This window comes from Cololabis saira, chromosome 1 (assembly GCF_033807715.1).
Source record: "Cololabis saira isolate AMF1-May2022 chromosome 1, fColSai1.1, whole genome shotgun sequence".
Taxonomy (NCBI): Eukaryota; Metazoa; Chordata; class Actinopteri; order Beloniformes; family Belonidae; genus Cololabis; species Cololabis saira.
In genome coordinates this window covers 22,311,215-22,336,401 of record NC_084587.1, presented here as the reverse complement: position 1 = coordinate 22,336,401, position 25,187 = coordinate 22,311,215, and the positions used below count along the sequence as shown (strand labels likewise).

Genomic DNA, 25,187 nt, shown 5'->3' with positions numbered 1-25,187 from the left:
CTTGCCCAGAGCTGAGGCGGTGTGGCAGGTCAACAGAATGGGCTGTGAATCCTGTGCCTCTGAATCCTCCGAGTGGGTGGTCCAGCTCTCTCTCCTCTCTGAGTCTCTCTGCACATACACACAGAAATGCACCCGCTCCTCTCCTGATGCTCTATGATGTGGGGATAGGTGGCCCTGAGAGGAAGCCAGACGTGCGTCTTTCTTCAGGATTAGTGGACTCGCGGTCCCTCGACGCTGTGAGTGGGTCTCAAACAGACCCAGTCAGGCCAGAAAGGCAGGAGGGGCCTGCAGTGGCCCACGTGGAGCCTGCCAGTGACTGGGTGGCAGTTAACACTAATCCTGCTGCTGATTACCATTGGCATGGAGAAATAAACAGTAATAAATGAACCTACAAGGCTCAGCACACATACACCCTCGCAGCAGTTCTACTCACACGAGACAAATCATCCTGACGCAGTTGCACCATGTTGTACACACGCTTTAAAAATGTCAAGGTTACGACAACTAAGAATTACATTTACTGTAATCTGTTGATTCCTTTCAAAGTAAATAAACTGTGACAAATGTGCATTTTCAGTTATTTTGTTTTACTCCAACACAGTTCCAAATAACATTGAGAAATCCCTTCCGTTGTTCTCATCATCAAACCAAAACAAAAAGTCCTGCTACCTCAACAATATTGATCCTGATCACCTTAAACAAAGTGAAGAACTGATTGAATGTATGATTCCTGTGTATTATTTGGCTTTTATTTCTTTCAGAGAGCAAGTGATCTCCTTGGTTTAAAGAGGAATGAAAACTGTTTCCCCTTAGTCACAGTGACATCTAGTGAGAACAAAATGGAACTAGCAACTATGAGCAACCAGTACCAAGCAACTTCTTGGCCAGCGCTGTGTCTCAAGAGTTAAGGTAAGAAAGTTATCCACTTTGCCTTTGTGATTTGTTCATCAGAAGAGATGTGTTAAGAGTGTAACTCATTAGGTGAATTTTTATAACACAAGTGAACAGATGAAAAATATGTGCTCCCTCCATGAAATAAATGTACAAGTTTAATTGTAACTCAATACATCAGTTTTTATTTTATTTTCCAATGACAAGAGGCATCTCCCATCTTGCATTGCTCTACAGCAAGAGCCGTGGCTAAAGCAACATACCACGTTTCCTTTTAATCACAATTTAAGCAATAGTGTTTTCTTCAGCATCCTGCTGCGGTTAGAAGCGTTGATCCTCTTTTTGCTAGAGTCATGCAACAACTCTTTCAAGCATTCAGGAAGAAAACCTGCAGATGAAAGCATCGCCTTTGAGCACAGGGCTTGGAAATACACATATGTTATTAGCATATCTGGACTTCTACTGTTGACATCAAACCAACTTAAAAATGCCATCAATTTCATCATTTTTACTTGGTAAGACCATATACATGTTTGTCTTGTTCAGGGTTGTAAACTTGTTCCTGTGAAGAGATATATATAAAACATAAGAATTCTTCCTCATATGTGTTGTCAGGGTTTGCATTATTTATTACAGACGTGAGAATATGATAACAATTATTATTGTATTTTTATTTGAGAATATTAAATGGCATACAAAAAAAAGGAATAGGTAAATTTAATCAGGAAAGGATCGTATCAGTCTAAGACAGTGAATAGATCCTGTATGAGTCAAGTACTAACAGTGTTTGAGACGCACACTGTTCTAAAACCCTTGTTCTTTTTCTTCTTTGTCCTAGGTCTGGTTGTGGCATCTGTCGTCACATCAACAGAACAGTCAAATGCTTCACAAAGCTTTAATATTTCTGAAAGCCAAGGCTTCACCAGCACCGCAAACATCTCGACTACCCTGAACGTCACAGACGGCATGACCACCGACAGCGCTGTCGCATCCGTTACACCAGAGACGATCAGTGGTACCTATTTGGTTCTGTAATTGATTTGACTGTTATCAATCCCATTAATTCACGAACCTGTTTTCTTTGTTTTGATGAGTTTTCCTGTTTGCTGTGTTGTGAAACTTTGCTTTTCTCTGATTCAGCTGGTGATATTTCTACAAGTGGCAACACCCCTGCAGCTGCATCGTTCCCGACCACACCTAGCCCCACCCAGATGAAAACAGCATCTACTACCAAGAACGACGATAGTGAGTTGGTTCAAAAATACACCACCAGACGCTGACATACCAAGAACAAAGGCTCTTTGTGCAATTACAGTTAAAAAAGAAAAAAGGAAAGGAAAATTTAAAAATTATTATTATTATTATTATTATTAATTAAACCTCTCAAGTGATATTTAGCAGGAATCATGATCAACTTTTTTTAGAATCTACTTTCTTATGGAAACAAACTGATCTGCCACTAGATTAAAACAACTCACAGGTACATTTTGCTGCATCGCTCAGCTTATTACAAGGTATTGTTCTGCTGGGATAACTGTACCCAGGTATTTGATTACATGTGACTTTCACATTTGGGTCTTAACTAAAACATTTGTGGCTGAACTAACTATCTCAAATGGTTGCTACGGATACTGTATGTCCTCATGTGACTAAAGACATCTTAAACCTTTACCAGGGTACATAGCCAGGTGTTGTAACTTCCGTAGACAAACACACAGTGAAAATTGCAAAATAAAAAAAATAAGAATGGCACAGTTAAAAAAGTTTTTTATTATTCTCCAATAACCCTCTACAGTTGAAATTTTAAAAATCCAAGTATTTTACTGACTTCCTTACTAAGCGTTAATGCAGTTGTGAATAATGATAAATCAAAATACTGCTCTTCAAGTATCACTTCGTGTTTGGTTTGCAGATTTCATAAATAACAGTTGTTGATGAAAATTTTGTATATCTTGCAGAAACCACTACTTCATCTAAAAACAGTGATAAAACTGGTGAGCTTGTGTTTTCTTACAAACGTAAAATCTCTATTAGGAACTGTATTGCCGGTTCGGACATTTACAAAAATAAAGAATAAATATCTCATTTTAACTTCTATCTCCAGGCATCATCATCCTGATTGTGATCATCATTGCAGCTGTTATTTTTGTGCTTGCTTGTTTACTTGCACGAAAGAAAAAAAGGGTAAGTAAAGTAGTCCTTTGAGTCCACTCCCTGTTATTTAAGGGTTCCTTGCTCTAATGAAATAAAACATCAACGTGATGATGACCGCAGCTTTTTCTGCACTCCGAGATGTCTGTTGCACATAATGGGAAAGCCAGTGGCAGTAATTCCTTCCATAATTCCTTCCCATAGCGCTACTCTGTTGATCTGCACTCCCGGCCAGATGAAGCTAACATCCCTCTCAGCACCATGGAGCCGGAGTTACTTGTGGAGGCTGAATCTGAAAAAGGTGAGTTCACCACAGGCAGGTCAACAACTAGTTAAATGAGGATATCTGTTCCCAGTAAGACACTGTTAATATCATAGTCTCTGATCTCTTTTTCATTAGGTTTAAAAACCTTTGAAGGAATAGAAACTCCTCCAAAAGAGCCAGAAGAACCAGAGGCCAAACCTGAAGTGCAGACAGATCAGAAAGGTGAGAGGAAGGGAAAAAGAAACCATGACTGGTGTGTTTTTCATTGCTTTATCTGTGGAGACCAGAGAAGCAGCAGTGGCCGTTTTAGCTGCAGAAAATCAACGTAAACTGTGGCTTCATCGTGTAATATTTTCCTTCCTCTTTCCATAGAGGAGTTAAGCAAAATAAAAGGAAGTACAGTTTGAAACAGCTCTCTTCAAGCTATATATAATATACAACCCCATAGACACTGTGAACGTAGCAGCTTTGAAACCTGAACAAAGAATATGAGAAGGGTGCGGGTTTACATTAACTAATGGCATTGATATTATAGTTTTTTACAAATGTGAAATATTACAATTATATGCATTTACTGTTGATTTACTATTTAAAAAACAACTTTTTGCAACAGAAAACCACGGAAGTTTGATACACACATGGCAACACAGCTGCGGTAACCTTTGTCTCCCATTGTGCGCAGCAGCTTGACAAACACACAGAGTTTTAGAAACAGTTAAAATCTTATTTTAGTGTCCTTACTCACTCAGTGGTTTGAATGAAAATTCAAAAGTATCCTCTACAGTCACTTGCACAAAAACAAATTTCACATGAAATGTAGTGTTGTCTCAACAGAAAACATAAATCAATGTTGCGATTTTAGATTTGCAGCCTGAGGAAAGAAACTGCTCCTAAATTGGCTTTTATACCTCACTTGTGTGGCTAATGCTTGAGTGATGGGTACCAGTAGTGTCCTGGACAGTTTTTGATCAGTTCTGCAGTTTCCAAGGCTTCCAGCTTTCCTCTCCTCCGTAAAAGTCTACCAAAACCTGAGCAATGAGTTCAGCCGTTTTAACCACATAGGAGATGACCAGTTTCTCATTGATATTGATTCCCAGATTCCCAAAAGGATCCACCTGGGTGGCTATCATTGTCCTCTTTTCTCTTGTGTCAGTCTTGACAGTGATCAGTCTTTGGTTTTGTTGTTGAAGAGCACTTGGTTATTCTTATGAATTACACAGTTTTGCTGCTGTTTTTAGTCCCGCTGATCTACATTTGGAAACGGTGGCATGTGCTTGAATTGTAGTTTCTTGAATTGAAGGAAGGGGAAAAAAAATGTCATGTAATACTGAGGTCCACCACTAGATGGAGATGGGAGTGCACTGAGTCTAGCGTTACTGCAGTTGAGGCAGGGCTCCTTAAGTTTTTTTTCTTTTTTTAAATTCATATTGAAGGCAAGCAAGGAAATAAGTAATATGGTCCGTGTATCTTTTGGTCATTGGATTTTTCCATCATGAGTGGGAATCAAAAAACAAAAAACGATTGGTTTATTTGATTTTCCTTTTAAAACAAAAAACTAATATTGAATTACACTGCATTTTTTCTTTTTCTGTGTTAATATGATTTAACAAAGATTCAAAATACGCTTTTATTTTCGTTTTCTATTTCATATAAGAAAAATGAAATTACTAGTCAACAGGAACGAAAAAACGAACCAAATACAACCGTTTATTCATATTCAGTGCAGTGTTTGGCGGTGTGCTTGTGAGAACTGGGGTCCCTGGAGGTCCTGGAGAGCCAATGTCCCCGTAGCGCGAGGTGTCCCCGGCGAGCTGCAGTGTTTGGCGGGCTGTCTGTGAGTGTCCTGGGGTCCCTGGAGGTCCTGGAGAGCACCAGTCCCCGTACCGGGAGCTGTCCCCGGTCCTGGCCGGGATCAGTGCAGTGTTTGGCCGGTGTGCTTGTGAGAACTGGGGTCCCTGCGGTCCAGGAGGCAAACGGAAAGCCTGGTAGCCTACCCCCCGTACCGGGACGTGGTCCCGGTCTTGGCCGGGTGCAGTGCAGCGTTTGGCGGGATGGGTGTGAGTGTCTGGGGTCTCTGGGTGCCTGGGTCCTGGTCCCGGGACTCGTGGGTCCCTGGGTCGGGTCCCGGGACTCGTGGGTCCCTGGGTCCTGGTCCCGGGACTCGTGGGTCCCTGGGTCGGGTCCCGGGACTCGTGGGTCCCTGGGTCCTGGCCACTTTCGCCCGATTTTCAGACACTTTGGCCGGCTTTCGGCTTCCTTCGGGCCCGCCTCTGCGGCGCTGCTCCCCCCGACCGCCGGGGGGTTCGCAGCGCCTCCCTCTCGGTAGCGAGACCGAGTCGACCCGTCCGCCCCAGGTGTCCCCCCACGGAGCCCCGCCGCCGCCGGGCAGGCCGACCTCCGATCCACCAGCAACGGGACTCGGGTCTCGGCAGCCCCGTGCGGGGAGACCTCGGGAGCGGCCGGAACCTCGCCCCGCCTCGACGCACCGTTTTCTGGGCGGGCGGGTGGGTCCGCTCGGGCTGGGGGTGACCGGCAATCCAGGGCCCGGTTCAGCTGTCTGCGGCGTGGTAGGGTTTGAGAAACATTGTTTTTCCCGGAGGACTAACACCACCGCCAGAGCGGCAGCCGACGTCGGTGGTCGGCCTGCCCGGCGGCGGCGGGGCTCCGTGGGGGGACACCTGGGGCGGACGGGTCGACTCGGTCTCGCTACCGAGAGGGAGGCGCTGCAAAACCCCCCCGGTGGTCGGGGGGAGCAGCGCCGCAGAGGCGGGCCCGAAGGAAGCCGAAAGCCGGCCAAAGTGTCTGAAAATCGGGCGAAAGTGGCCAGGACCCAGGGACCCACGAGTCCCGGGACCAGGACCCAGGGACCCACGAGTCCCGGGACCCGACCCAGGGACCCACGAGTCCCGGGACCAGGACCCAGGGACCCACGAGTCCCGGGACCCGACCCAGGGACCCACGAGTCCCGGGACCAGGACCCAGGGACCAGGACCCAGGGACCCACGAGTCCCGGGACCAGGACCCAGGGACCTACGAGTCCCGGGACCAGGACCCAGGCACCCAGAGACCCCAGACACTCACACCCAGCCCGCCAAACGCTGCACTGCACCCGGCCAAGACCGGGACCACGTCCCGGTACGGGGGGTAGGCTACTTGGGCTTTCCATTTGCCTCCTGGACCTCCAGGGACCCCAGTTCTCACAAGCACACCGGCCAAACACTGCACTGATCCCGGCCAGGACCGGGGACAGCTCCCGGTACGGGGACTGGTGCTCTCCAGGACCTCCAGGGACCCCAGGACACTCACAGACAGCCCGCCAAACACTGCAGCTCGCCGGGGACACCTCGCGCTACGGGGACATTGGCTCTCCAGGACCTCCAGGGACCCCAGTTCTCACAAGCACACCCGCCAAACACTGCACTGAATATGAATAAACGGTTGTTTTTGGTTCGTTTTTTCGTTCCTGTTGACTAGTAATTTCATTTTTCTTATATGAAATAGAAAACGAGAATAAAAGCGTATTTTGAATCTTTGTTAAATCATATTAACACAGAAAAAGAAAAAATGCAGTGTAATTCAATATTAGTTTTTTGTTTTAAAAGGAAAATCAAATAAACCAATCGTTTTTTGTTTTTTGATTCCCACTCATGATGGAAAAATCCAATGACCAAAAGATACACGGACCTAATATTCACAGTCTCTTCATCTGGTTTTTAAAAACATAAATCCAAATCCAACAGATGACACTGTTGCTTCTTTTGTTCTCCTTTTGTCCACATGCTTATGAATGTAAAGCATGCTTCTTTTTTCTGATTTGGTCCTGTGTTAAATGTAAACCATGCAGTCATGTGGCCTGTTGAGATGGACGGTGCTGGTTGCAGCTTTAAAAGCAGCCCCCTCTACAAGAGATCTCATCCTTTCTGGGGAAGAGACATTAGCCAACGCTAATTTGCTTGTATATTTATTACTAATTTATTACTAATAATCTACTGACAAACAACAGACTGCATGCTCTTTTTTGCGTTCTAAGGTTTTGTTGTTCTGTCTCTTGTTGTGTCATGTGACCAGTTCTCACTTTAAACATATTTATTTTCGTTTGAAATTGGTGTGAGAAATGTTCCATCCTTAAAATGTTTTATTTTTTTTACCTGTTTCCTTCTGCATCTAAAACCCACAAGATGAGATAAGCATAAAAGTATGAATACAATGTTTCATGCTGTGAACTTGGGTGACTTAGAAAACCTATAGTGAGAAGCTCGACTAATTAAATTTAGTTAACTAGTTTAGCTTTGTAAAGTGACACCATCAGGCTGCAAATGAATCTACCTATACAAAATAGTGCAACAGGAATGAAGGGGGTCAAATATGACCAGTGTTTGGTGAGCTATTATCAAGATAGGGAGTGCCCTACTGCAGGTAAAAATATATCACTGATAGCAGTTTGCATCAAGTATTTCTGGCTTTCTATATTTAGCATTAAATTTTGTTTAAATCCTACTTTCTAATCATGCAAATACAGTACAAGTACAGAAATGTTAGAAATACATTCTTTTAAAGCTTAGGGAAGGACAGATGCTAAGATGTCACATGGTTCATGGTAGCAATTTGTGGATGATGAGACAGGTGTAGTTTTAAAATCCTGACATAAAACCATTTTGAACCAGGAATTGGGCTTTTACCACCCGTGCTTGGAGTGCAAGGAGCTGCGGAACCATAAAACTAACAGGCTGTCACAAGTCATTAAAGGCCCTGCACACCTACACAGGTGTTTTCAGTTGTCGTCTTACTCTGCACAGGTTCCCACAGACTCGATCAGAGGTCTGACCGGCCAAAGTAAGAGAAATCTCCTGTGCAGGTGGAACAAGGGTTAACAAGGCCTTTAAGGCTGGAAGTAGAGCAAGCCAATTAGTGAACTAGTACTGGAAATGGGGAAAGAGTTAGCTCTGCCCTCTCTGGAGTCAAGACTCACCGTCCAGCATGTCGTGTCTTGTTTGTGTAACAGCTGAGAGGTGCTGAAGAACAAATACATACAAACAGAACCCTGGGGTCGTCAGGGTCACGCCTACTTCCTGTAACCAGAGTTAGAACCAAACACGGTGAGGCAGCGTTCAGCTTTTATGCTCCTCACCTGTGGACCAAACTCCCAGAATGCATCAGGACTGATGAAACTGTCAGTTGCTTTAAATCAAGGTTGAAAACCTTTTTATTTACTGCTGCGTTTCAGTAATCCCCCATAATGCACTGCAACCTTAATTCTTGCATCTCATTTGTTTAATCATTTTTAACTGATGTCTGTCTTTCTTTAATTGCTGCTTTTAATGGGGCACGGTGGCGCAGCAGGTAGTGCGGCCGTCTCACAGCAAGAAGGTCCTGGGTTTGATTCCGGCCGGGGACGCTGTGGGCGCTGAAGTGCGTGTTAGTTCTCCCATGACTTCAGTGCCCACACCCTGGGTGGGGTTGGTGAAAGGATCTTTCTGTGTGGAGTTTGCATGTTCTCCCCGTGTTCCCCTGGGTAGCTAACGTGAGCTACCCTCACAAAAACATGCAACAGTCCTGGGCTATACATGCCCCCTCTGGCCAACCGGGGCGCCAGATGGGGTGGGGAGGATCTGGCCGGAATAACGTGATCCTTCCACGCGCTACGTTCGGCCGGAGAATCCTCATCCTGTCTGGTGAAAAGAAGCGGTCCATCACTCCTCAGGATAAGAAGGAGACCTGAGCTCAGTGTAGGGCCCTCCTTGGGTTGGCAGAGGGGAACAATGCCAAGGACTGTCTAGGTATGAGCACTGGGTGATGAAATGGGTAAAAAATCGGGGATAAAAAAAAAAATGAAAAAAGAAAAAATAATTGCTGCTTTTAAACTCCTTTCTACACTGGTATTTTTAAATTTGAGTTTCAAAACCTAATCATATTTTAAGTACTGTAAGCTCTGTGTGGGTTTGAGTCCTGTCCATTCTGTTTTGTTTTATTTTATTTCTTTTTTATTTAAACTTTAAATCATGCTTTTGATCTGTTTTAATGTATTAGTAAAGCACTTTGAATCACCTTGTTGTTGAATTGTGCTATAGAAATAAACTTGCCTTCCCTAAGTGCTGAAAAAAAAGGCAGCTATACATGTTTACCATTTCATTTCAAGGGACTTTTTTTAGCTTTCATTAACTAGCAGGCAGTTTCAGGTTTATAAGCCATTGTTGGGACACGTGAATCACTCACTCACCTACCTGTCCTATGAGTCGCTGTTCTCAATTCTTTGCATGCCTTTCAAACATTTGAGATGTTTTGTTCAGATGAATTAAGGATGGTTGTGGAAGCCTCCTCTGTTTAATATTTGTACATTGATATTTTCACTTCTCTCTCAAACGAGCTTTCTTGTCCATTCAGAATATGTCCATTGCTGTCCTCGAAAGACTATCCCTCATCCTTGAGATGCAGGTGGACCACTGAGTCTTCACCTGAGGCACTGGCTCTCCCGTGTGGTGTAAAAAATGTTGATATTGTTATTCAGTAAACCTGTTTTAAGACCTGGGCTCTCGTTCTGTGAAATCTAAACTGCGCTGGACTGTGAGGAAGCTGTTTTTGTCTGAAGGCATTTTTGGATTTCAAATGCACCACAATGTTGTGTTTCGGAGAAGGTCTTTCTAAATTTTTCAGACCTTCCAGTCACATGCAGGCTGACAACACTCATATGGCAGTGTTTCTTTGACTCTGTGGTTTTACATCCAGATTTCATAGATAACTTAACAGAGGCCCAGTTTGAATAATCAGAGGTTCAGCATATGCTCTTGATCTATGTGTGTTATTTTTCTCAAGGTCTTAGTTGGGGTGTCATCATCAAGATATGAGTGCATTGATCTTTTTTTGGTTAATTTCTACATTTTAACGTAGCAATAACCTGCTAAAGATCACATCCCAAAACTTCATGTAGTTGTGTGCCGAAAACCTGGAAGACATGATGTTTGTCTGAAGACTGGACTACCGCCTCAGGAGCCACCTAGTCATGACAGAATTACTTCTGCAACAACAATGATCTTTCTTTCACCATCTTCTCTGCCTTTTCACCACCTAAAACTGGGTCAGATAATGACAGGCCCACCCTACTTTCCCACAACCTCCAACAGCTGCTTGGCTGTGGCTCATTAGGAATAGAACAATAATCAGTCGCCTCATTACCGACATGGTAGCCCCCCAAAAAATGCCATCGGTCAAGAGAATTCCCGCCTGAGTACAAACCACTTCAGGCTGTGTAAGTTAAAATTATTCCATTATGTGGCAACTAAATACAGAACCCACTGATCCGAATGGCAAATCTGCAACATCCGTTTTTTTTTTCCCCTTGTCTACATATATATTAATGGTTAATACCAAGTTTGGTAAAAACCTAAATCATATATATGAATTTAATCTTCAAACTTGTGTGTGTGTGTGAGTGTGTCCTTCAACAGACCTTTTGTCAGTCTACAATATTGTATTGTTCCCTCAAGTAAAAGAGAAAAAAAAAAGTTAAAAAGAATTGAAAAAAAAAAGTTCCGAAAGGTCACGAAAGTGGTACGTGAAGAAGTAGGAAAGAAAAGGCAAGACAGTGAAGGGGAAATCTGCAACATCATTGAAGTTTTAAATAATGGAGAAATGTTTCAAGAATGTTATGCAATCATTGATTGGAACATCTGTATTTTCTGTTGAAAAGGCATGACGTAAGTGTTTCGACTTTCCATTACATTTCAAAATGACTCCGCATGAGTTTTTCTTTTTCATCCATTATGATAACAGAAAACAAAATAAAAGCACAGTTAAATGGAATATGTTTTGGTTGTCTTTTCCAGATGAGGCTGACAAATCTGCTGCCGATCCCAGCCCTGAGCCGGCAGCGCCAGCTCCCGCCACCTCAGAAGACAAACCCAAAGTGGAAGCCATCGAGCAGAGTCCAGCTGCACCTGCAGGAGTCAGCGTGGAGGTGAAGACCGATGACGAAGAGCCCATGTCCAACAAGACCTCCGTAGAGTCGCTGAAGGACACAAACGAGAACAACAGCAACAATGCTGATCTTGGGCAGAAGCGAGGTGGGTGCTTGAAAAATCTGTCCTCATCAGATAGTCATGGAAAATCTTTGCGTAATGCAAAATCTTAACCGTTTCACAATCTCACAGTTTATAGCCAGCACACATATGGATCATGTGTCTTCACCTGCTCAGGAGTAAGAGGAGACAGTTGTGGGCCGAGCCTCTACTCTGCTGCATATTGTGTCCACATTGTTTGCAAGTTTTCATAATTTCATCACATTTTGCACATCGTCTTCATAAGTAACAACACAAACATATTACGTAGCAATAAACTACATTGTGCCCACAATGCACTCTGCTGCGCCGAATGGATTTCAAATGGTGTGAACACCCGAGGCTCAGCAGCTTTGCGAAATTCATGACATTTTTAAGCTAACGATTATAACTGGATGTCTGGTAGATGCCTGCTGATATCCTGACCTCCAGTCCCCCCCTCTGACCATCTCAGTGTCTGCTGTCTACATCTGCTTATATAGTCATCAGTAGTGCACCATAGTCATAGTGCACCAGTTAGCCATTCTGTCTGTGTCTCTCCTTTCTTGTCCCCCCTTATGATCCAGGACCTGCTCAAGGTTTCTTCCCTCCTAAAGGGGAGTTTTTCCTTGCCACTGTTTGGCTTAAGGTTTTTCTCCCACTAGGAGAGTTTTTACCTGCCATTGTTTATGTTATGTTTATGTAATAATTGCTCGGGGGTCATGTTCTGGGTCTCTGGAAAGCCCCTTAGAGGTAACTTCTGTTGTAATAGACGGTATATAAATACAATTGAATTTAATAACAACTTCTTTAGATTGCTCTTAGACTTCACCCCACCCACACCTCTGCAAAAAGTATTTTATCCATGCTTTCATGTTATACTTATGATTTTAGAATTGCTTGTCTTATATGTTGGTGAGCCGAAAACAATTTTCCACTCTGGTGGACTATAAAGTATTATTCTATGTTATTCTATTCTATTATATTATATTCTATTCTATTAAGTGGCAAATGTGGAAATATATTGAGTTCAAAAATATTTTGGTATTTATGTGCATGTGCAAGATATTCACATCAGTGTCAGCTTTGAGAAAGCATAACAGACAAAAATGGCTACTGAGTACAATACAGACCAAAATTTTGGACACACTTCCTCATTTGTTTGAATGAGAAGGTGTGTCCAAACCTTTGGTCTGTATTGTACAGGAATAGTATAATATTGATTTAAAAAAACAGCAAGTAGCCTAAAGTACGTATTATTACCTAGTAGTGGATTAGCTTGGGAATTTTTATTTTTTTTTCCTATTAATTGAAATTCTATAATTTATCAAAGCCAAACACATCTCTGAGACAATCTCATACTACCCAACATCATTGTAGTAACACACCCCGTGACAAGCAGTAAAACCTGCAGCAAATGTAGCTCCTTTTCATCCTCGTCCAGGTTGTACACTTTTAAATGTGTTTCTCATACAAATGTTACCTTTTAACCACTAGGTAACCTCTATGGCTAAAAAAATGTGACAAAAAAGTGTGTGGGGGGGGGGGCTTGTCAATGATAATAATAGCAGTTTCTGTCTGTATCATCTATGTGCTTTTTTATGTTTAACTGTAATTGTGTAATAATTTAGATTAATTCCTTGGCAAAGATAAACAATATTTAAAAGTATGCTTTCATTGATAGGAAATCTCATGAAAATGCAAAATGTTGCACACTATTTATCTGATTGCAGTTTTAATCCACATACATGCATGTCCACCTCCTCCCATTCGTCCATTTTGTACCATTTTGTCATAAATTTCCCAAAAAGGGGTCAGACTTCTAGAGCAACTTCCCCACAATGCTTTCATGTGTCAGTGCTTCCTGCTGCTGAATGGATGTTGTAACACTGCAATCAATCTGTTGGGTTTTTTTTTACTTTTTTATTTGGCTTAATGAAGACATTGTGCTCTACATACCCATCATGATCCACGTGCTACCCATCTGACCCCTTTCCTGTTTGTCCACAGATACGCAGTTCCACAGCATGCTCTGGGAAGTTTCCGCCGAATATCCAGTATAAGATATCAATGTCCTGTTCCTCGGAAACTAGGTAAGACTGCGGCTGACGGATGCTCTGCTACAGCTGCCCAGCCAGCTTAGGCGTTCATAAAAAAAACTCAGTCCCCCACCATGAGCTGGAAGTCAACAGACCACATGGGAGTGCCATGTTACAGCTTCCTGTCTTGAATGAACAAATTAAAAATAGAGAAGTTATAACCATTAAGTCTAAATTCATAAGATGCACTCGTCTCAAAATTGTAAATCACCTTAATAGCCTGTCGTCCAGTGGTTTATAAATACACACCGTGAAAGCTTCACCCAAAAACGGATCTTTGCTGCTCGACAAATTATTTTTACATGCAGCATTTCACTTTCACTTGAAAAGTTTACTTGAACCTTTGAATGAGTTTTCTTCAGAGCAATTTGAAGACTAACTTGGCAGCGCCTATTCACTAAAGCCAAGCCAAAGATGTGAACAGACCTTGAATAAATGTTTTTACTGTCAAACATCTATTTATGTTCATTAAAAGCTTCATCTACAGATCTCTGTGCCTCTAAATAACAAGAGGGGAAACTTCAAAGACACTTCTTTGCTACAAAAATCTCTGTTTCTGCTATAAATCATGCTTGACTTCAGTCCTTTATCCTTCTCTGTCCTCCTCCTGATGGATGAGATTGTTCTCATGCGTAGTAATACTCAGTGTAATGGTCACGTGACTCGAGATGTAGGCCCACACCTGCGCCTCCGCTCCCTCCCCGCTCCTTTCAGTTCAGACACTCGGGGCTGCAGCCTGGGGCCGAAGAATTCACACCACTCTTAACAGCCGATGATAACCTCACATCTGTGAGGCGAATTGCTCGGGAGTTTTGTGTTTATCGTCACAACAGTCTCAGGGGAAAAAAAACAAAAAACTTCAGAAATTCGAAGCATCTCCTAATTTCAGCACAGGCAGCTAGTTCTGCATCTATTTCCAAGTTAAATCTATATTATTAGCCAACAAGCACTAAACAGTTAAAGATTTGTGCCATGTCATTTGGAAAAGTAACACTATTAATAATTTAGATAAAAATAGCTAATTGAATCAAGTTTGCATTCATATTTTCACTTATAAAACAGCCTGTTAATCTTCACCAAGACAGGCTTGAGCAACATAGTTTTTTAAGTTCTTGACAAGGAAATTGATTGTAATATTCAGCGAGCAAGTAGAGTCTCTTACAGCTTTATTTTCGTTTTTTTTTTTTATGTTTGGAGTACTGTCATGCACAAGTACTCCAATGTCCTAAACATATAAGCATCAACACTTTTTTTTTTTCCACACAATACTGTTTACAGTAAGTTTGATCCAGCTTGTTTTTAAAGCTAGAATGTAATGGTCATGTGACTAATAGATTACTTGATTTCCAATATACATTAGAAAATATAATTTGTTGAATAGCTTAACAAAGGAACAAATGGAGGAAGTGTTTATAGGAACAAGGGGTTCTTAAGCATCTTGTTTTTGCTTGGCAAATCGCAGATTGAGTCATTCAGGACATTTTGCTTTGGTCTTGTTTTGACTTTGACATCACTGTTTCACTCTGTGATGAGTCCTGTCATTGGTGGGTTCCCTCTTTTTTTCCTGTTGTTGTCCTCCACTTGGTTGACTTCAAAATAAAAGTCTAAAACCTGGTCGGGCTGAGGAAATTAAAAGGCATGAATTACAGCAGTTACATAACCTGCGCTTTCTTCACAAACCCTCACTGCGTCATATGATTGCAGACATATTTGTCCTGCCGCTGATAAATGTTACAGTCCTGCTTAACGCCTGCATGCAACACATGCAACACAAAACCTATCTATGTCAACCTGTCTTTCTTTCTTTACAGACTTATTATCCAGTCATGTTACCATATTCAGTAAGATAAAATTGTCAAATCCACTAATTCAAACAAACAGGGAATAATCATGCGAGCGAAAACACAATTCCTGGTGTGCACATGCACTTACCCAGTCAAGTTAGTACGATTTAGACAATTTTGATATTTGTCTTTTCGTTAATGTATCTCCAGTAACTTTACCGATAGCTTCTGATCTAAAAATGGTCGGGCACCTTAAACTCTTTGCCATAAAACAGTGAAAACCGACCAAGAAAAGAAAGTGGGTGCTCCACTCTTTCTCACGTGGTTTGGGAAGCGATGAGAAAGTTGGAGTTGAAAGGCTGCAGCAAAGGATAATGGGTATCGGCTGACGGGTCATAAACTAAACCAGCATGATTACACATGAGACTTTACCGTGTTATTTTCCAGTTAGAGAACAGCTTTTATGTTTGGTGGTGAATTTCGCAGGAAACTGGCTGCACTGTTTGGCAAAAGATATATTACAGTGCGAGACAAGTAATATTGGTAGTTTGCTAGAAACGGCTTGTTTTATTTGCTTGGGCTGGAAGAGGCTGTTGGTTCATAGACAGGTCACGAAGATGAGGCTCAACATTGTGATTTGTCTCCTATGAGGCTTTGTGAGTGGTTAAAGTGTTAATAGAGACTGTAAAACATGTACACACACACACACACACACACACACACACACACACACACACACACACACACACACACTAATATTATATAGCTGTTGCATCTATTTCCCATTCCTAATCGTTAAAACCAGAAATGTAATTTCCATGTAAAGAGTTTTATGGGAGACAGGATGATAATTGTACATGGGCTAAAGACAGGGACTTTATCTCGGTAATAACAGTGATGGGGTACTTCCTGCTGGTGAGGTTTGATGTGGTTAAAACTGGCATGTCGGACACTACACCTGGGCAGCTTTACAGAAGGGAGGGACTGTCGGAAAGCACAGACTGACACTCCCAGTCAACTACAAGGAGATAACAGCTGGTAGAGGCCGTCTCAGGCCCGTCCTTCCTTCATGTCCCACCACAGACCCACACAACAGTTACACCTGTGTAATTGTTCTACGCATGTACCACAACCAACCCGCTTGGCTTTGAGGCCAGTTCATGTCCAATTACTTCACACCAAAAAATAACCCCCTTTATCTGTGATAAATAAGAATGACCCCTTTTAAACATAAAACATAATTTCTGTGCCTTAAGCAACACACAGTACCTGGAAAAGTATTTCTACCAAAGAAAGTCTGCTTTTGGTTGGAGGATTTTATGGTGGTGGTATAAAAGAAATGATCCTGCATTAATTCAGGGGAAATAATATTCCATTCTAATTTTTATAAGCAGTCGTTACTGATTTACTTGGTTTGCTTTAAGAACCTTTCCTTTACTTTCAGTTTTAGTCTGTGTGTGTTGTATTTCAAAAATGCTTGGTTGGGTTCAGGCACCACAAACACCTGGATAGGATTAGGAAAATATACAGGAAATACATGGGAAATAATATCAGAGCACTTCACAGAGACATCTGGGTGGGACGTGGATGATCAGCTCTGAGGATAAAGTTGGCTGACAGATGTGAAGCGATTACAAAAACCTTGTGGCTTTCTATTACAAACACATAAAATGAATGCAGAACCTACATCCACTTAAAAATTGTCATCCTCATTTTATTCCTTCTTTGTTTTATCCAAGTGTATATGCTCTGTATTTTTAAAAAACAAGACTAGTTATATTTAAGACTAAACTCTGACTGCATTGGACATGGTAAACATAGTAAAGCTCTCAGCTACTTATTCTAGTGACCTATTGTACATGCATACAGTCCATTGTTATAACCTAATAAGCACATAAACAAAGTTTCCAGGAGTTTAAAGGAGACAAAGTGGCACTTAGTTTAGTGTGCTGTCGGTCATTCAACTTGCACTTCTTGTGTCAGTGGTCAAGACAAATAGTGTTTTGTTTCACTTGTTAAAGGCTGAATGAATTAGTAAAAGTATTTACAAGTCATTTCTATCATACCAGGGACTTTACAAAGTAAAGAAGAATTAACTTGTCAGCGCTCTTTTGACCTTGACTCTTGAGGGTGATATTTCCTTTCAATGCCATGTCAAGATATAAGTAAGATGTGCCCAAAACAAAAATATATAAGGGGATAATCTGATTATTTTAACATAAACTGTGAAACTGAGACCCTGTTTGGTAATGAATTGTGCAAAAAGAAACAACCTTTAATAAAAAGCTTAGATGATGGGAGATGCACTTGGTCCTTTTAATCTGAAACCGTTGCAAACTTTTCAAACGTGTCACACATTCTCAGCAGATTGACATTGTCTGCCATGTGTGTGTGTGTCGCCATAGCTGATTATCAAAGCTATAACATTTGTCCTCGTCGTGGTTCAGCTTCATGACCTGCAGAGGTTTTGGGTTGGTCTGTTCTGAAGGTCACGGGGTCAGACTGTCCTAATTAAAGGGTAAAGAGTGACTGCAGGAGAATAATGTGGCCTCAATGTCAGAGTCATCTGGCTCACATTCTTCACCCGTTACTGAGCAAGTCTCTGCAGAACTGGATGAGCAGCAGTTAATGTGATGCATTGCCTAAACCAGGATATATTTCAACAAAGACCTCCTCACAAAACCCAGTCTGATGGATCAAAATAATATTTTTCAATAAAAGCACCTTTAATCCAAAATCCTTGTTGATTTTGCACCTGCTGCAGGACAAATGTGAAATATCTAGAACAAAGATAATACGGTGTGAGCTCTTAACATTTCATTTATGCTCTTCTTTTTTTTTGACACATGCCGTCTTGTTATTTTAGGAGTTGTGAAGTATACAGACCATTGAGGTTTACACAGTAGACATTTTAAAGTGTTACATTATTTAGATTCTTCCTTTGTAATTTGGCAGGTGAGCCAGTAAATATTTACAGGACTAATTTAGTAGCGCATACCTCACTTTTCTTCGCCATGCTGCCCGACTCTGAACGGGGCTGACATAGTGAAAACAATATGCAGTTAAAACAGAAATAGAGTTACTCCAGTCACTCTGGGTCACAGTGGGTTAGTTCTGAGCAACCGTGTGACTATGTCGTCTCTACTCTGCCTAGTTACTAAAGCTGTGTCCCGCTTTGTAACCCAGCCTTAAAAAGAAACAGTATTTTGGGTGACACTACTGCAGCTCCCGATGTGTCCCAGTCATGGGTTCACAGACTCTTTAGTCTTGTTAATGTTTGTGATTTCCTGGGGAGAGGATTAGGTAAATACTCACAAATCTTGGATCAAATAACTGAGAAATCTATGGTATCTCTACTGGTGGGATATACTGGATCCTAAATCATCATGTCCCAAAGCTAGTAAGTTTTCTGCTGATGAGAATGTGACGTTAATGTCACTAGGGACAGTGGATGGTTGTTGCTGTTTCATTGTGACATTTTATGTAACTGACCAAATGAAAATGCCCAAAAAGTCATTAAAATTGAGGTTTTGCATTTCAGTCATTGATATAGGTTTTGGAAAAGAAAGAAACCAATTAGCTTTGAGCGGGATGCCCCAAAAGAGGTTTGACCAGTCGGGGTCTGGGCCAGGAACATCTGAGGGTGTCGTGGAGAGTCTGGTACCAGGACAGCAGCAACAGATCCTTTAGCCACTGGGACCTGTTGGATGGGGTCTGTTGGATGGGGTCTCTGTGGATTGGGAAAGCTTTCAGGACCCATCGGACCACCTAAGACTCTTTGTCATGTTCTTCAGTCACTCACAAAGATATTCGTTTAAAGGGGACCTATTACGGTTTTTAATGTCTATTTTAAACAGGCCTTGAATGTCTTAAAAACAAGCTTTTGATTGTTTTTTCTATATAAATTAGAAATTCAGCCTCTGGGCCATGTCTTTATCTTTACCGTTTCTAACCTCATTCTCTATGAGGGATTCTGAGTGGGCGGGGAGGCTATGATCATGATGCACTGTGCTGATTGGCTGCCTGAATGACGCGATACACCGCTACGAAAAAATGGCAGAAGCTCCGGCCGGCAGAGTTAAGCCTGAATTATGGTTCTGCGTTAAATCGACGCAGACCCTACACCGTAGGGTACGGCGTAGCCTACGGCGTAGCCTACGGCGTACCCTACGCGGTAGGCTCTGCGTTGGTGTAACGCGGAACCATAAATCAGCCTTTACACCGTGTCATGCATGCGATGCGAGCAAGCGTCAGCGACAAAATCAGTTTAATTGTTTTATTTTCTATTGGACTGTCCTAACTGGCTGCAGCGATGCAGCGACGCAGCGACGCAGCGACGCAGCGCTGCGCAGCACGACGCAGCACGACGCAGCGCACCGTTTTGAGCTGAACATTTGTCGGACACCCTGCTTCTATTTTCTTCCTGACGCTCGCGTTGAAAGCCGGTTGAAAGCGCTGTAGGAAATGGTCACGGATGAGGAACGGCTGATCCAGTTAGTTAAAATGAGAAGTTATCTCCATGATACCTCCTCATTTCACTACAAAAACCTCAATAAAGTGGCAGCTGGCTGAAGGGAGATGGACAGAGAGCGTCCGATGTCGTGCAGTGCGATGCGATAGTCGGACGCTTGCATAGTTACACGGTTTTATATTTGTGGTCGTGGTTTTCAGCACATCAGAGGCCAAACATCTGCTCCTGTCGTGACGTAACGACGGGAGCAGAATCTGAACGGCTCGTAGAAGTCACATGACACTGGATGGCTCATCCGGGCGGCTGTACAGACACTGCAGAATTTGGTTGCTTTCCTCCCTGAGTTGGCAGGGTGAGGGGAGACCACTTTATATATGTTAAAGCAAGAAAAACGTGTTTTTCATAATAGGTCCCCTTTAAGGACCGACTGCTAATATCCTGGGGGTGGCGGCTCACTATAGGGGAATGACATTGCCACGTTGAGAGAGTCATTGGGCTACAAAAGATTTCAAATCAAGTGCAAAAAAACAATAAAAAAGACATTCATGTAAATGCCAGGATGCAGGTTTACCCAGCAGAACTGTAACAAGTTGAGCAGCTTTTACTGCTGATCGGTTTATCTGCTGTCAGTTTTGCATGATACAGCCCACCAGAAACTCCTTCAAATGTCCTTCAAATGTCCTACTTTTTCCCATCTAACGAGTGCTCCATGCAATCCCTTCACCTGTGTAGTGCTGTTTGCACATGTGCCACAATGCACCTATACAGTATGTGTAAAGTTGAGGTGCAGCTCATCTCTAACATAACATTCATGTTCCTGTTGATACATTTTTTTAAATCAAACTGACCACACCTTCAAATTATTAATGGCATAGTTTGCAATGTCAACATTTTTGCAATTCAGTCAAAAAGAGAACAGTTTAATAAGATCTCAAAAGCCTGTAGCCATATACTGTAAACCCATGCGTTGTTACAGCAGTTTATCCATTTCATTTTTATCTTGACTGTACATGTTGTATGTCGTCAATACTAATAATAATATGGTACTTTTTTCAAGAGGATGTCTACCAGGTTCATGAATGAAGTTCTCTGTGTTAGCCTGAACAAATGCATTGCCAGATTAAATACTTCACTGTTGAAGGTGTTACTTTACATCCTGAGCACATAAAAGCGTTAAATTTAGGTAGTTCCTGCCCAATTTCAGTGTGAACTGAAAATATTAAAATGCTGTCGGCACCAGAAAAACCGTGGATACGTTTTAAAAATGTAAGTTGTGCGATAGTGCTCATGGTATTTCAGTCAGACGGTAGTGGAATAAAAGCTATTCACATCTTGTGAACAAGAATTTTATTTAAAATTTGTCTTAAAAGATGGACAAATAAATATGTTACGCCACTTTGATGTCACTATACGCAAACAGGGTTCTGCAGCAGTAGGGATCACTTATTCCCCTGCTGTCCTCTCCTAGCTGGTCAGGCGTTGAGCAGTTGGCAAGGCGCTGTGTTCACGATGCTTGCTTGACAGGTGGACATTCGTCCACCTGCTGGTATCGCCTCCGGCATCGATGCCACATTCCTCAGGCAGTGTCAAACTGTCAGATTCACACCGGGGCGTTATTACAGCTGTCTCTCAACATTCACACACAGTTTTCAAGTGAACATAGGTGGAATCTCAGGTGCTGTAGAAAGACAAACCATAACAATGGTAAACCTTTTCTTTTCTGTCATGCGATGCCAGAGGTGGATAATCCAGGTGCCATAGAGTAAAAACCCAGCCATGTTTCCAGATTGGCCTGTACATTTAGAACAGGTGTTTTCACTCACGACCTACCATCTACCTGCAGAGGAGCTTGTTCAGTGATTGGTTGGAATAACTGCTGGACAGGATTTTTACTTCATGGCACCTGGATTATCCATCTCTGTGCTATGCAAGTTCCTTATGAATGGATTTGATATTTATATGCTCATGTGGAGCCGACAAAGAGCAGCATGTAATTGGTGTGTAAATTCTGAGTATCACATTATTATTACACTTATAAAAGATTTATTGATTAATTTAATTTATTTAACAGTCCCTGACCTGGCTCTTGGAGACCCCTGTAGACACCAGGTCTGACACTCAATACCCACTATTTCAAAACTAGCGCAGCAAACCCTCTGATTGATTGATTGAGGTGTTAGCAGGTCATATTTCTATAAGAGTAGGATGACGCAGAGGAAAGTGGCATGGCTAAAAATCATCATGCCAGTCAGCCAGAGACATCCATGCCAATGGTAATAAATAATAATAAAATGTATTTTATAAAATGAAAGTTGAATGTGTCAGGGCAGTCTTTAAATGTATCATAAATTATAGAAATATCTGGATTATATAAAGCTAAACCATAAATCCTAATTTTGTTTCAATATGATCAACATACTTTAGCATTTTAGATTAAAAAAAGTAGACAGTAGACAGTCCATCAGACCTAAAGCTTAAAGTTAAAGTTTTTCTGACTTTTTTTTTTTCTGTAGACCTTTTGTCTTGTCACTAACACCAATGAAGGTGACATAAAATACAAACGAGCTCAACTGAATGACATACAGTATTCCTAATGAAAGATGAAGCTGGATGTTTTTTTTCTTTGTCTTTTTTTATAATGAATCTTAGATACTGGGAGTGTATTTCAAATGCATATAGTTCAAAATACCTCAAACTGTCCATAGACTATAATGTCATGTTTATTATTACTTTATTACTCTGTTATTACTACTTGTATTACATCATTTCTTTTTCTGAACTATATTGGCCTGTGTCCTTTTTTCTGTGGTTAACTAAGAAGAATGTTATTGCTGAACAGTTTCTTGCAAACGTAGAAATCCTCCTTGTTATGCCTAGTCTTTCAGCAGTCAGGTTTCTGTACAATGACTAACTGGCCGTCCCAGATCCCTGTATATCCCTTTTGGCTCAAATATGCACAACTTTACAGACTCAGATCAACTTTGGCCTCAGTAGTCACATTTCTGGTCTAAATCTAAAATTCCCTTTCAGTGGAGGCAAAACTGTTTCGAAATGATAAACCCTGTTAAACTCGGCTGCATTAATGAAAGCTGTTGAAAGCAATTGTCTTCAAGTCAAGACTGGAAAAAGATCATCTACAGAGGGGTTGACAAAGTTAGACAAATGTTATGTGATGCTGCTGTCACTTCGCCTCCAGGGGCTCTATCAGTTTTTGTGGTCACATTATGGTTAAGTGTAAATCACAGTAGTAGGTGGGGTGTGGAAGTATGTCAGTTACCTTTACTCTCAAACAGATGTTTCTCTGTAGAGGCCACAGGTCATGACAAAGGCTGCATAAACTTGACCAAAGCAGAAGTTACTAGAGGAAAAAGCATGTAATTGCAGGACAACTACAGGATTCTCTATTTTCATTTTTCTGACTTTCTTCTCTTTCAGACTGAAGAAGAAACCGAACAGGAGATGAGGACACTTTTATTCATGCTGTATGGAACACCTAGGCCACTGGTGACTTTATGATTGGAGCTAATTGTTTGTAACACATCTTTTTGAAAGTTAAATATACTGCAAGCTTATCTCCTTTGTTGTTTTTCTGTGATGACAAATAGATTGAAAAGTTTATTGATAGCAGTCACGACTGACTGTATTAAGAGTTCAAATGTAAAAAGACTTGTATATTATGCTTATTTCCAGTTCTAAGTTTTCATTCTTGCCTTCAATAGCATCATATCATCATTGACAAAAAAAAAAAAAAAAAAAAAGGTCCTTATTCGTGCTTGCAGCCTTACTTTCCTCTGGTTGGCCAGCATCTGGATAGCATAGGACTTCAGGAAGGGTGAACCCTCCTGAAATATTCCCACCTGTTCTCATAGATCATCATATTCAAGAATTCAAGAAAAGCCAATTCATTCAAACCATTCATGCTGCGCTTTTTCTTCCCAGTCACGTGACAACTAATAATGTTGGTGTGATCGTGTGGGTTCACTGTCCTGCCCAAGGACACATGGAGCTACTGCCCTTGTGGTGGGTGAACAACCACTGTACCCACTGAGTCATGATCACCTGACATCCATCTGTTTGATTCAGTCTGTGACCATGCATCCTGTGCTTCAGCATCATGCTTTGACTGTAGTAGTAGTAGTAGTGGTAGTGGTAGTAGTAGAAGTACCACTGCAGTAGTAGTAGCATCAGATGACCATATATAGAAATCAGAGACATTTACAAATACACACAAAGAACAAAAAAAAACATTGGAAACTGTCAGCCAGCCTGATGTCTGTGCTTCACACTTGCATGGATTACATTACATTTCAAAACTTTAGTTTGAAATAATAAAACAAGAAATAAGGAAAAACCTGGTGGAAAATCAAAGGCTCTTTTTGAAGAAATTTGTAATTAGGTATGTACATTTTTTGTGTGATAATTTTTAATTGCAGTTTTAATAGTAGATAAATAATGTAAATAAACTCATGCATTATTGTAAATACAAGCATGAGCAGTATACCCAAAGTTATTTTTAGAGGTGGATTTGCTACATGGCAACCTAAAGCTGCTCATCATCATCGTCATCATCATCATCTTCAGACATAATAAGGCAGTGTGGAGTTGTCAGACCCAACTATTCTTGCAATAATGTAGAATACAATGTTAGTTTTTTGGATTCAGTTTATGTAAGGTATTTTTTATGTTCTTCAAGTTCAATAATTTTGTTTCTGTGTTGCTCATTGCTGAAAATAAAAAATGATCTGACTTGTCTCACCTTTTTTTTCTTTCTTTCTTTCTTTTTTTCACCATTCTTGTCCATTAGAAGTCAGATGTTTGTGTAGACACCTATGGGTTGGATATAAGTGTTAACACCAGCTCCAGGTGCATGTACACTTACTTCAAAGGGGCAGTGTTAAAAGACAAAAATCTCCTGGCAAGCATTCCTAAACCAGTTACTGGTTTTCTCCCTTTTTTTCTTTCTTTATCGGTTGTTCTTTTAGTATGCACATATATTTTTTTTAAACGATTTGCTTGATGTACTGTATGCACAACCCTGATTCAAAAAATGTAAAAAGTTGGGTTGATATGGAAAATACAAATGAAGACCTTAGGCAGTGATTTTTGAATTTACTGTGAATTGTATCTACTAAAAAAAGTAGATCATTCAGATTTTTTTTCCCCCATCAACTTAACCTCTTTATAAACAACCACTTTTGCATTATAGGTCTGCAACAGAGGCAGGCAAAGTTGTAAAGCATTTAACAATAATGTTATCGTTCCACATCACAACACCTGAATGGCATCATGACTTTGAGGGCGCCCAAAAATGAAGTTAATTTGTCCTATTGCTGAACAAATCCTAACGTGGGCAACAGTATGGGGTTGTCTTTGTTGCATATTTTTATTCAAAGTGTTCCTCGTGGTCTTTTTTATGAACAGGTCAGGACTGCAGCAAGGCCAGTGCACCATAACATAACATAATGTTATGCAAAGCAAGCTCTTGCCTATGGTTTT

The 25,187-nt window shown here is 41.4% G+C and overlaps 1 protein-coding gene across 2 annotated transcripts; it reads left to right on the top strand.

Moving 5' to 3' along the window:
* Positions 1 to 593: 593 nt before the first annotated feature.
* si:dkey-27h10.2 (uncharacterized) lies at positions 594 to 24,443 on the top strand. 2 transcript variants are annotated; one of them, XM_061730675.1, is made up of 10 exons: positions 594 to 909; positions 1,730 to 1,906; positions 2,032 to 2,136; positions 2,850 to 2,885; positions 2,996 to 3,075; positions 3,247 to 3,343; positions 3,443 to 3,529; positions 11,128 to 11,364; positions 13,348 to 13,430; positions 23,127 to 24,443. In XM_061730675.1, the coding sequence occupies exons 2-9, from the start codon at positions 1,858 to 1,860 to the stop codon at positions 13,398 to 13,400; spliced, it is 744 nt and encodes a 247-aa protein (XP_061586659.1). In that variant the 5' UTR covers positions 594 to 909; positions 1,730 to 1,857; the 3' UTR covers positions 13,401 to 13,430; positions 23,127 to 24,443. The 2 variants fall into 2 exon arrangements, with proteins under 2 accessions (XP_061586659.1, XP_061586651.1); XM_061730667.1 differs by lacking the exon at positions 594 to 909 and adding an exon at positions 1,262 to 1,406.
* The last annotated feature ends 744 nt before the right edge of the window (positions 24,444 to 25,187 follow it).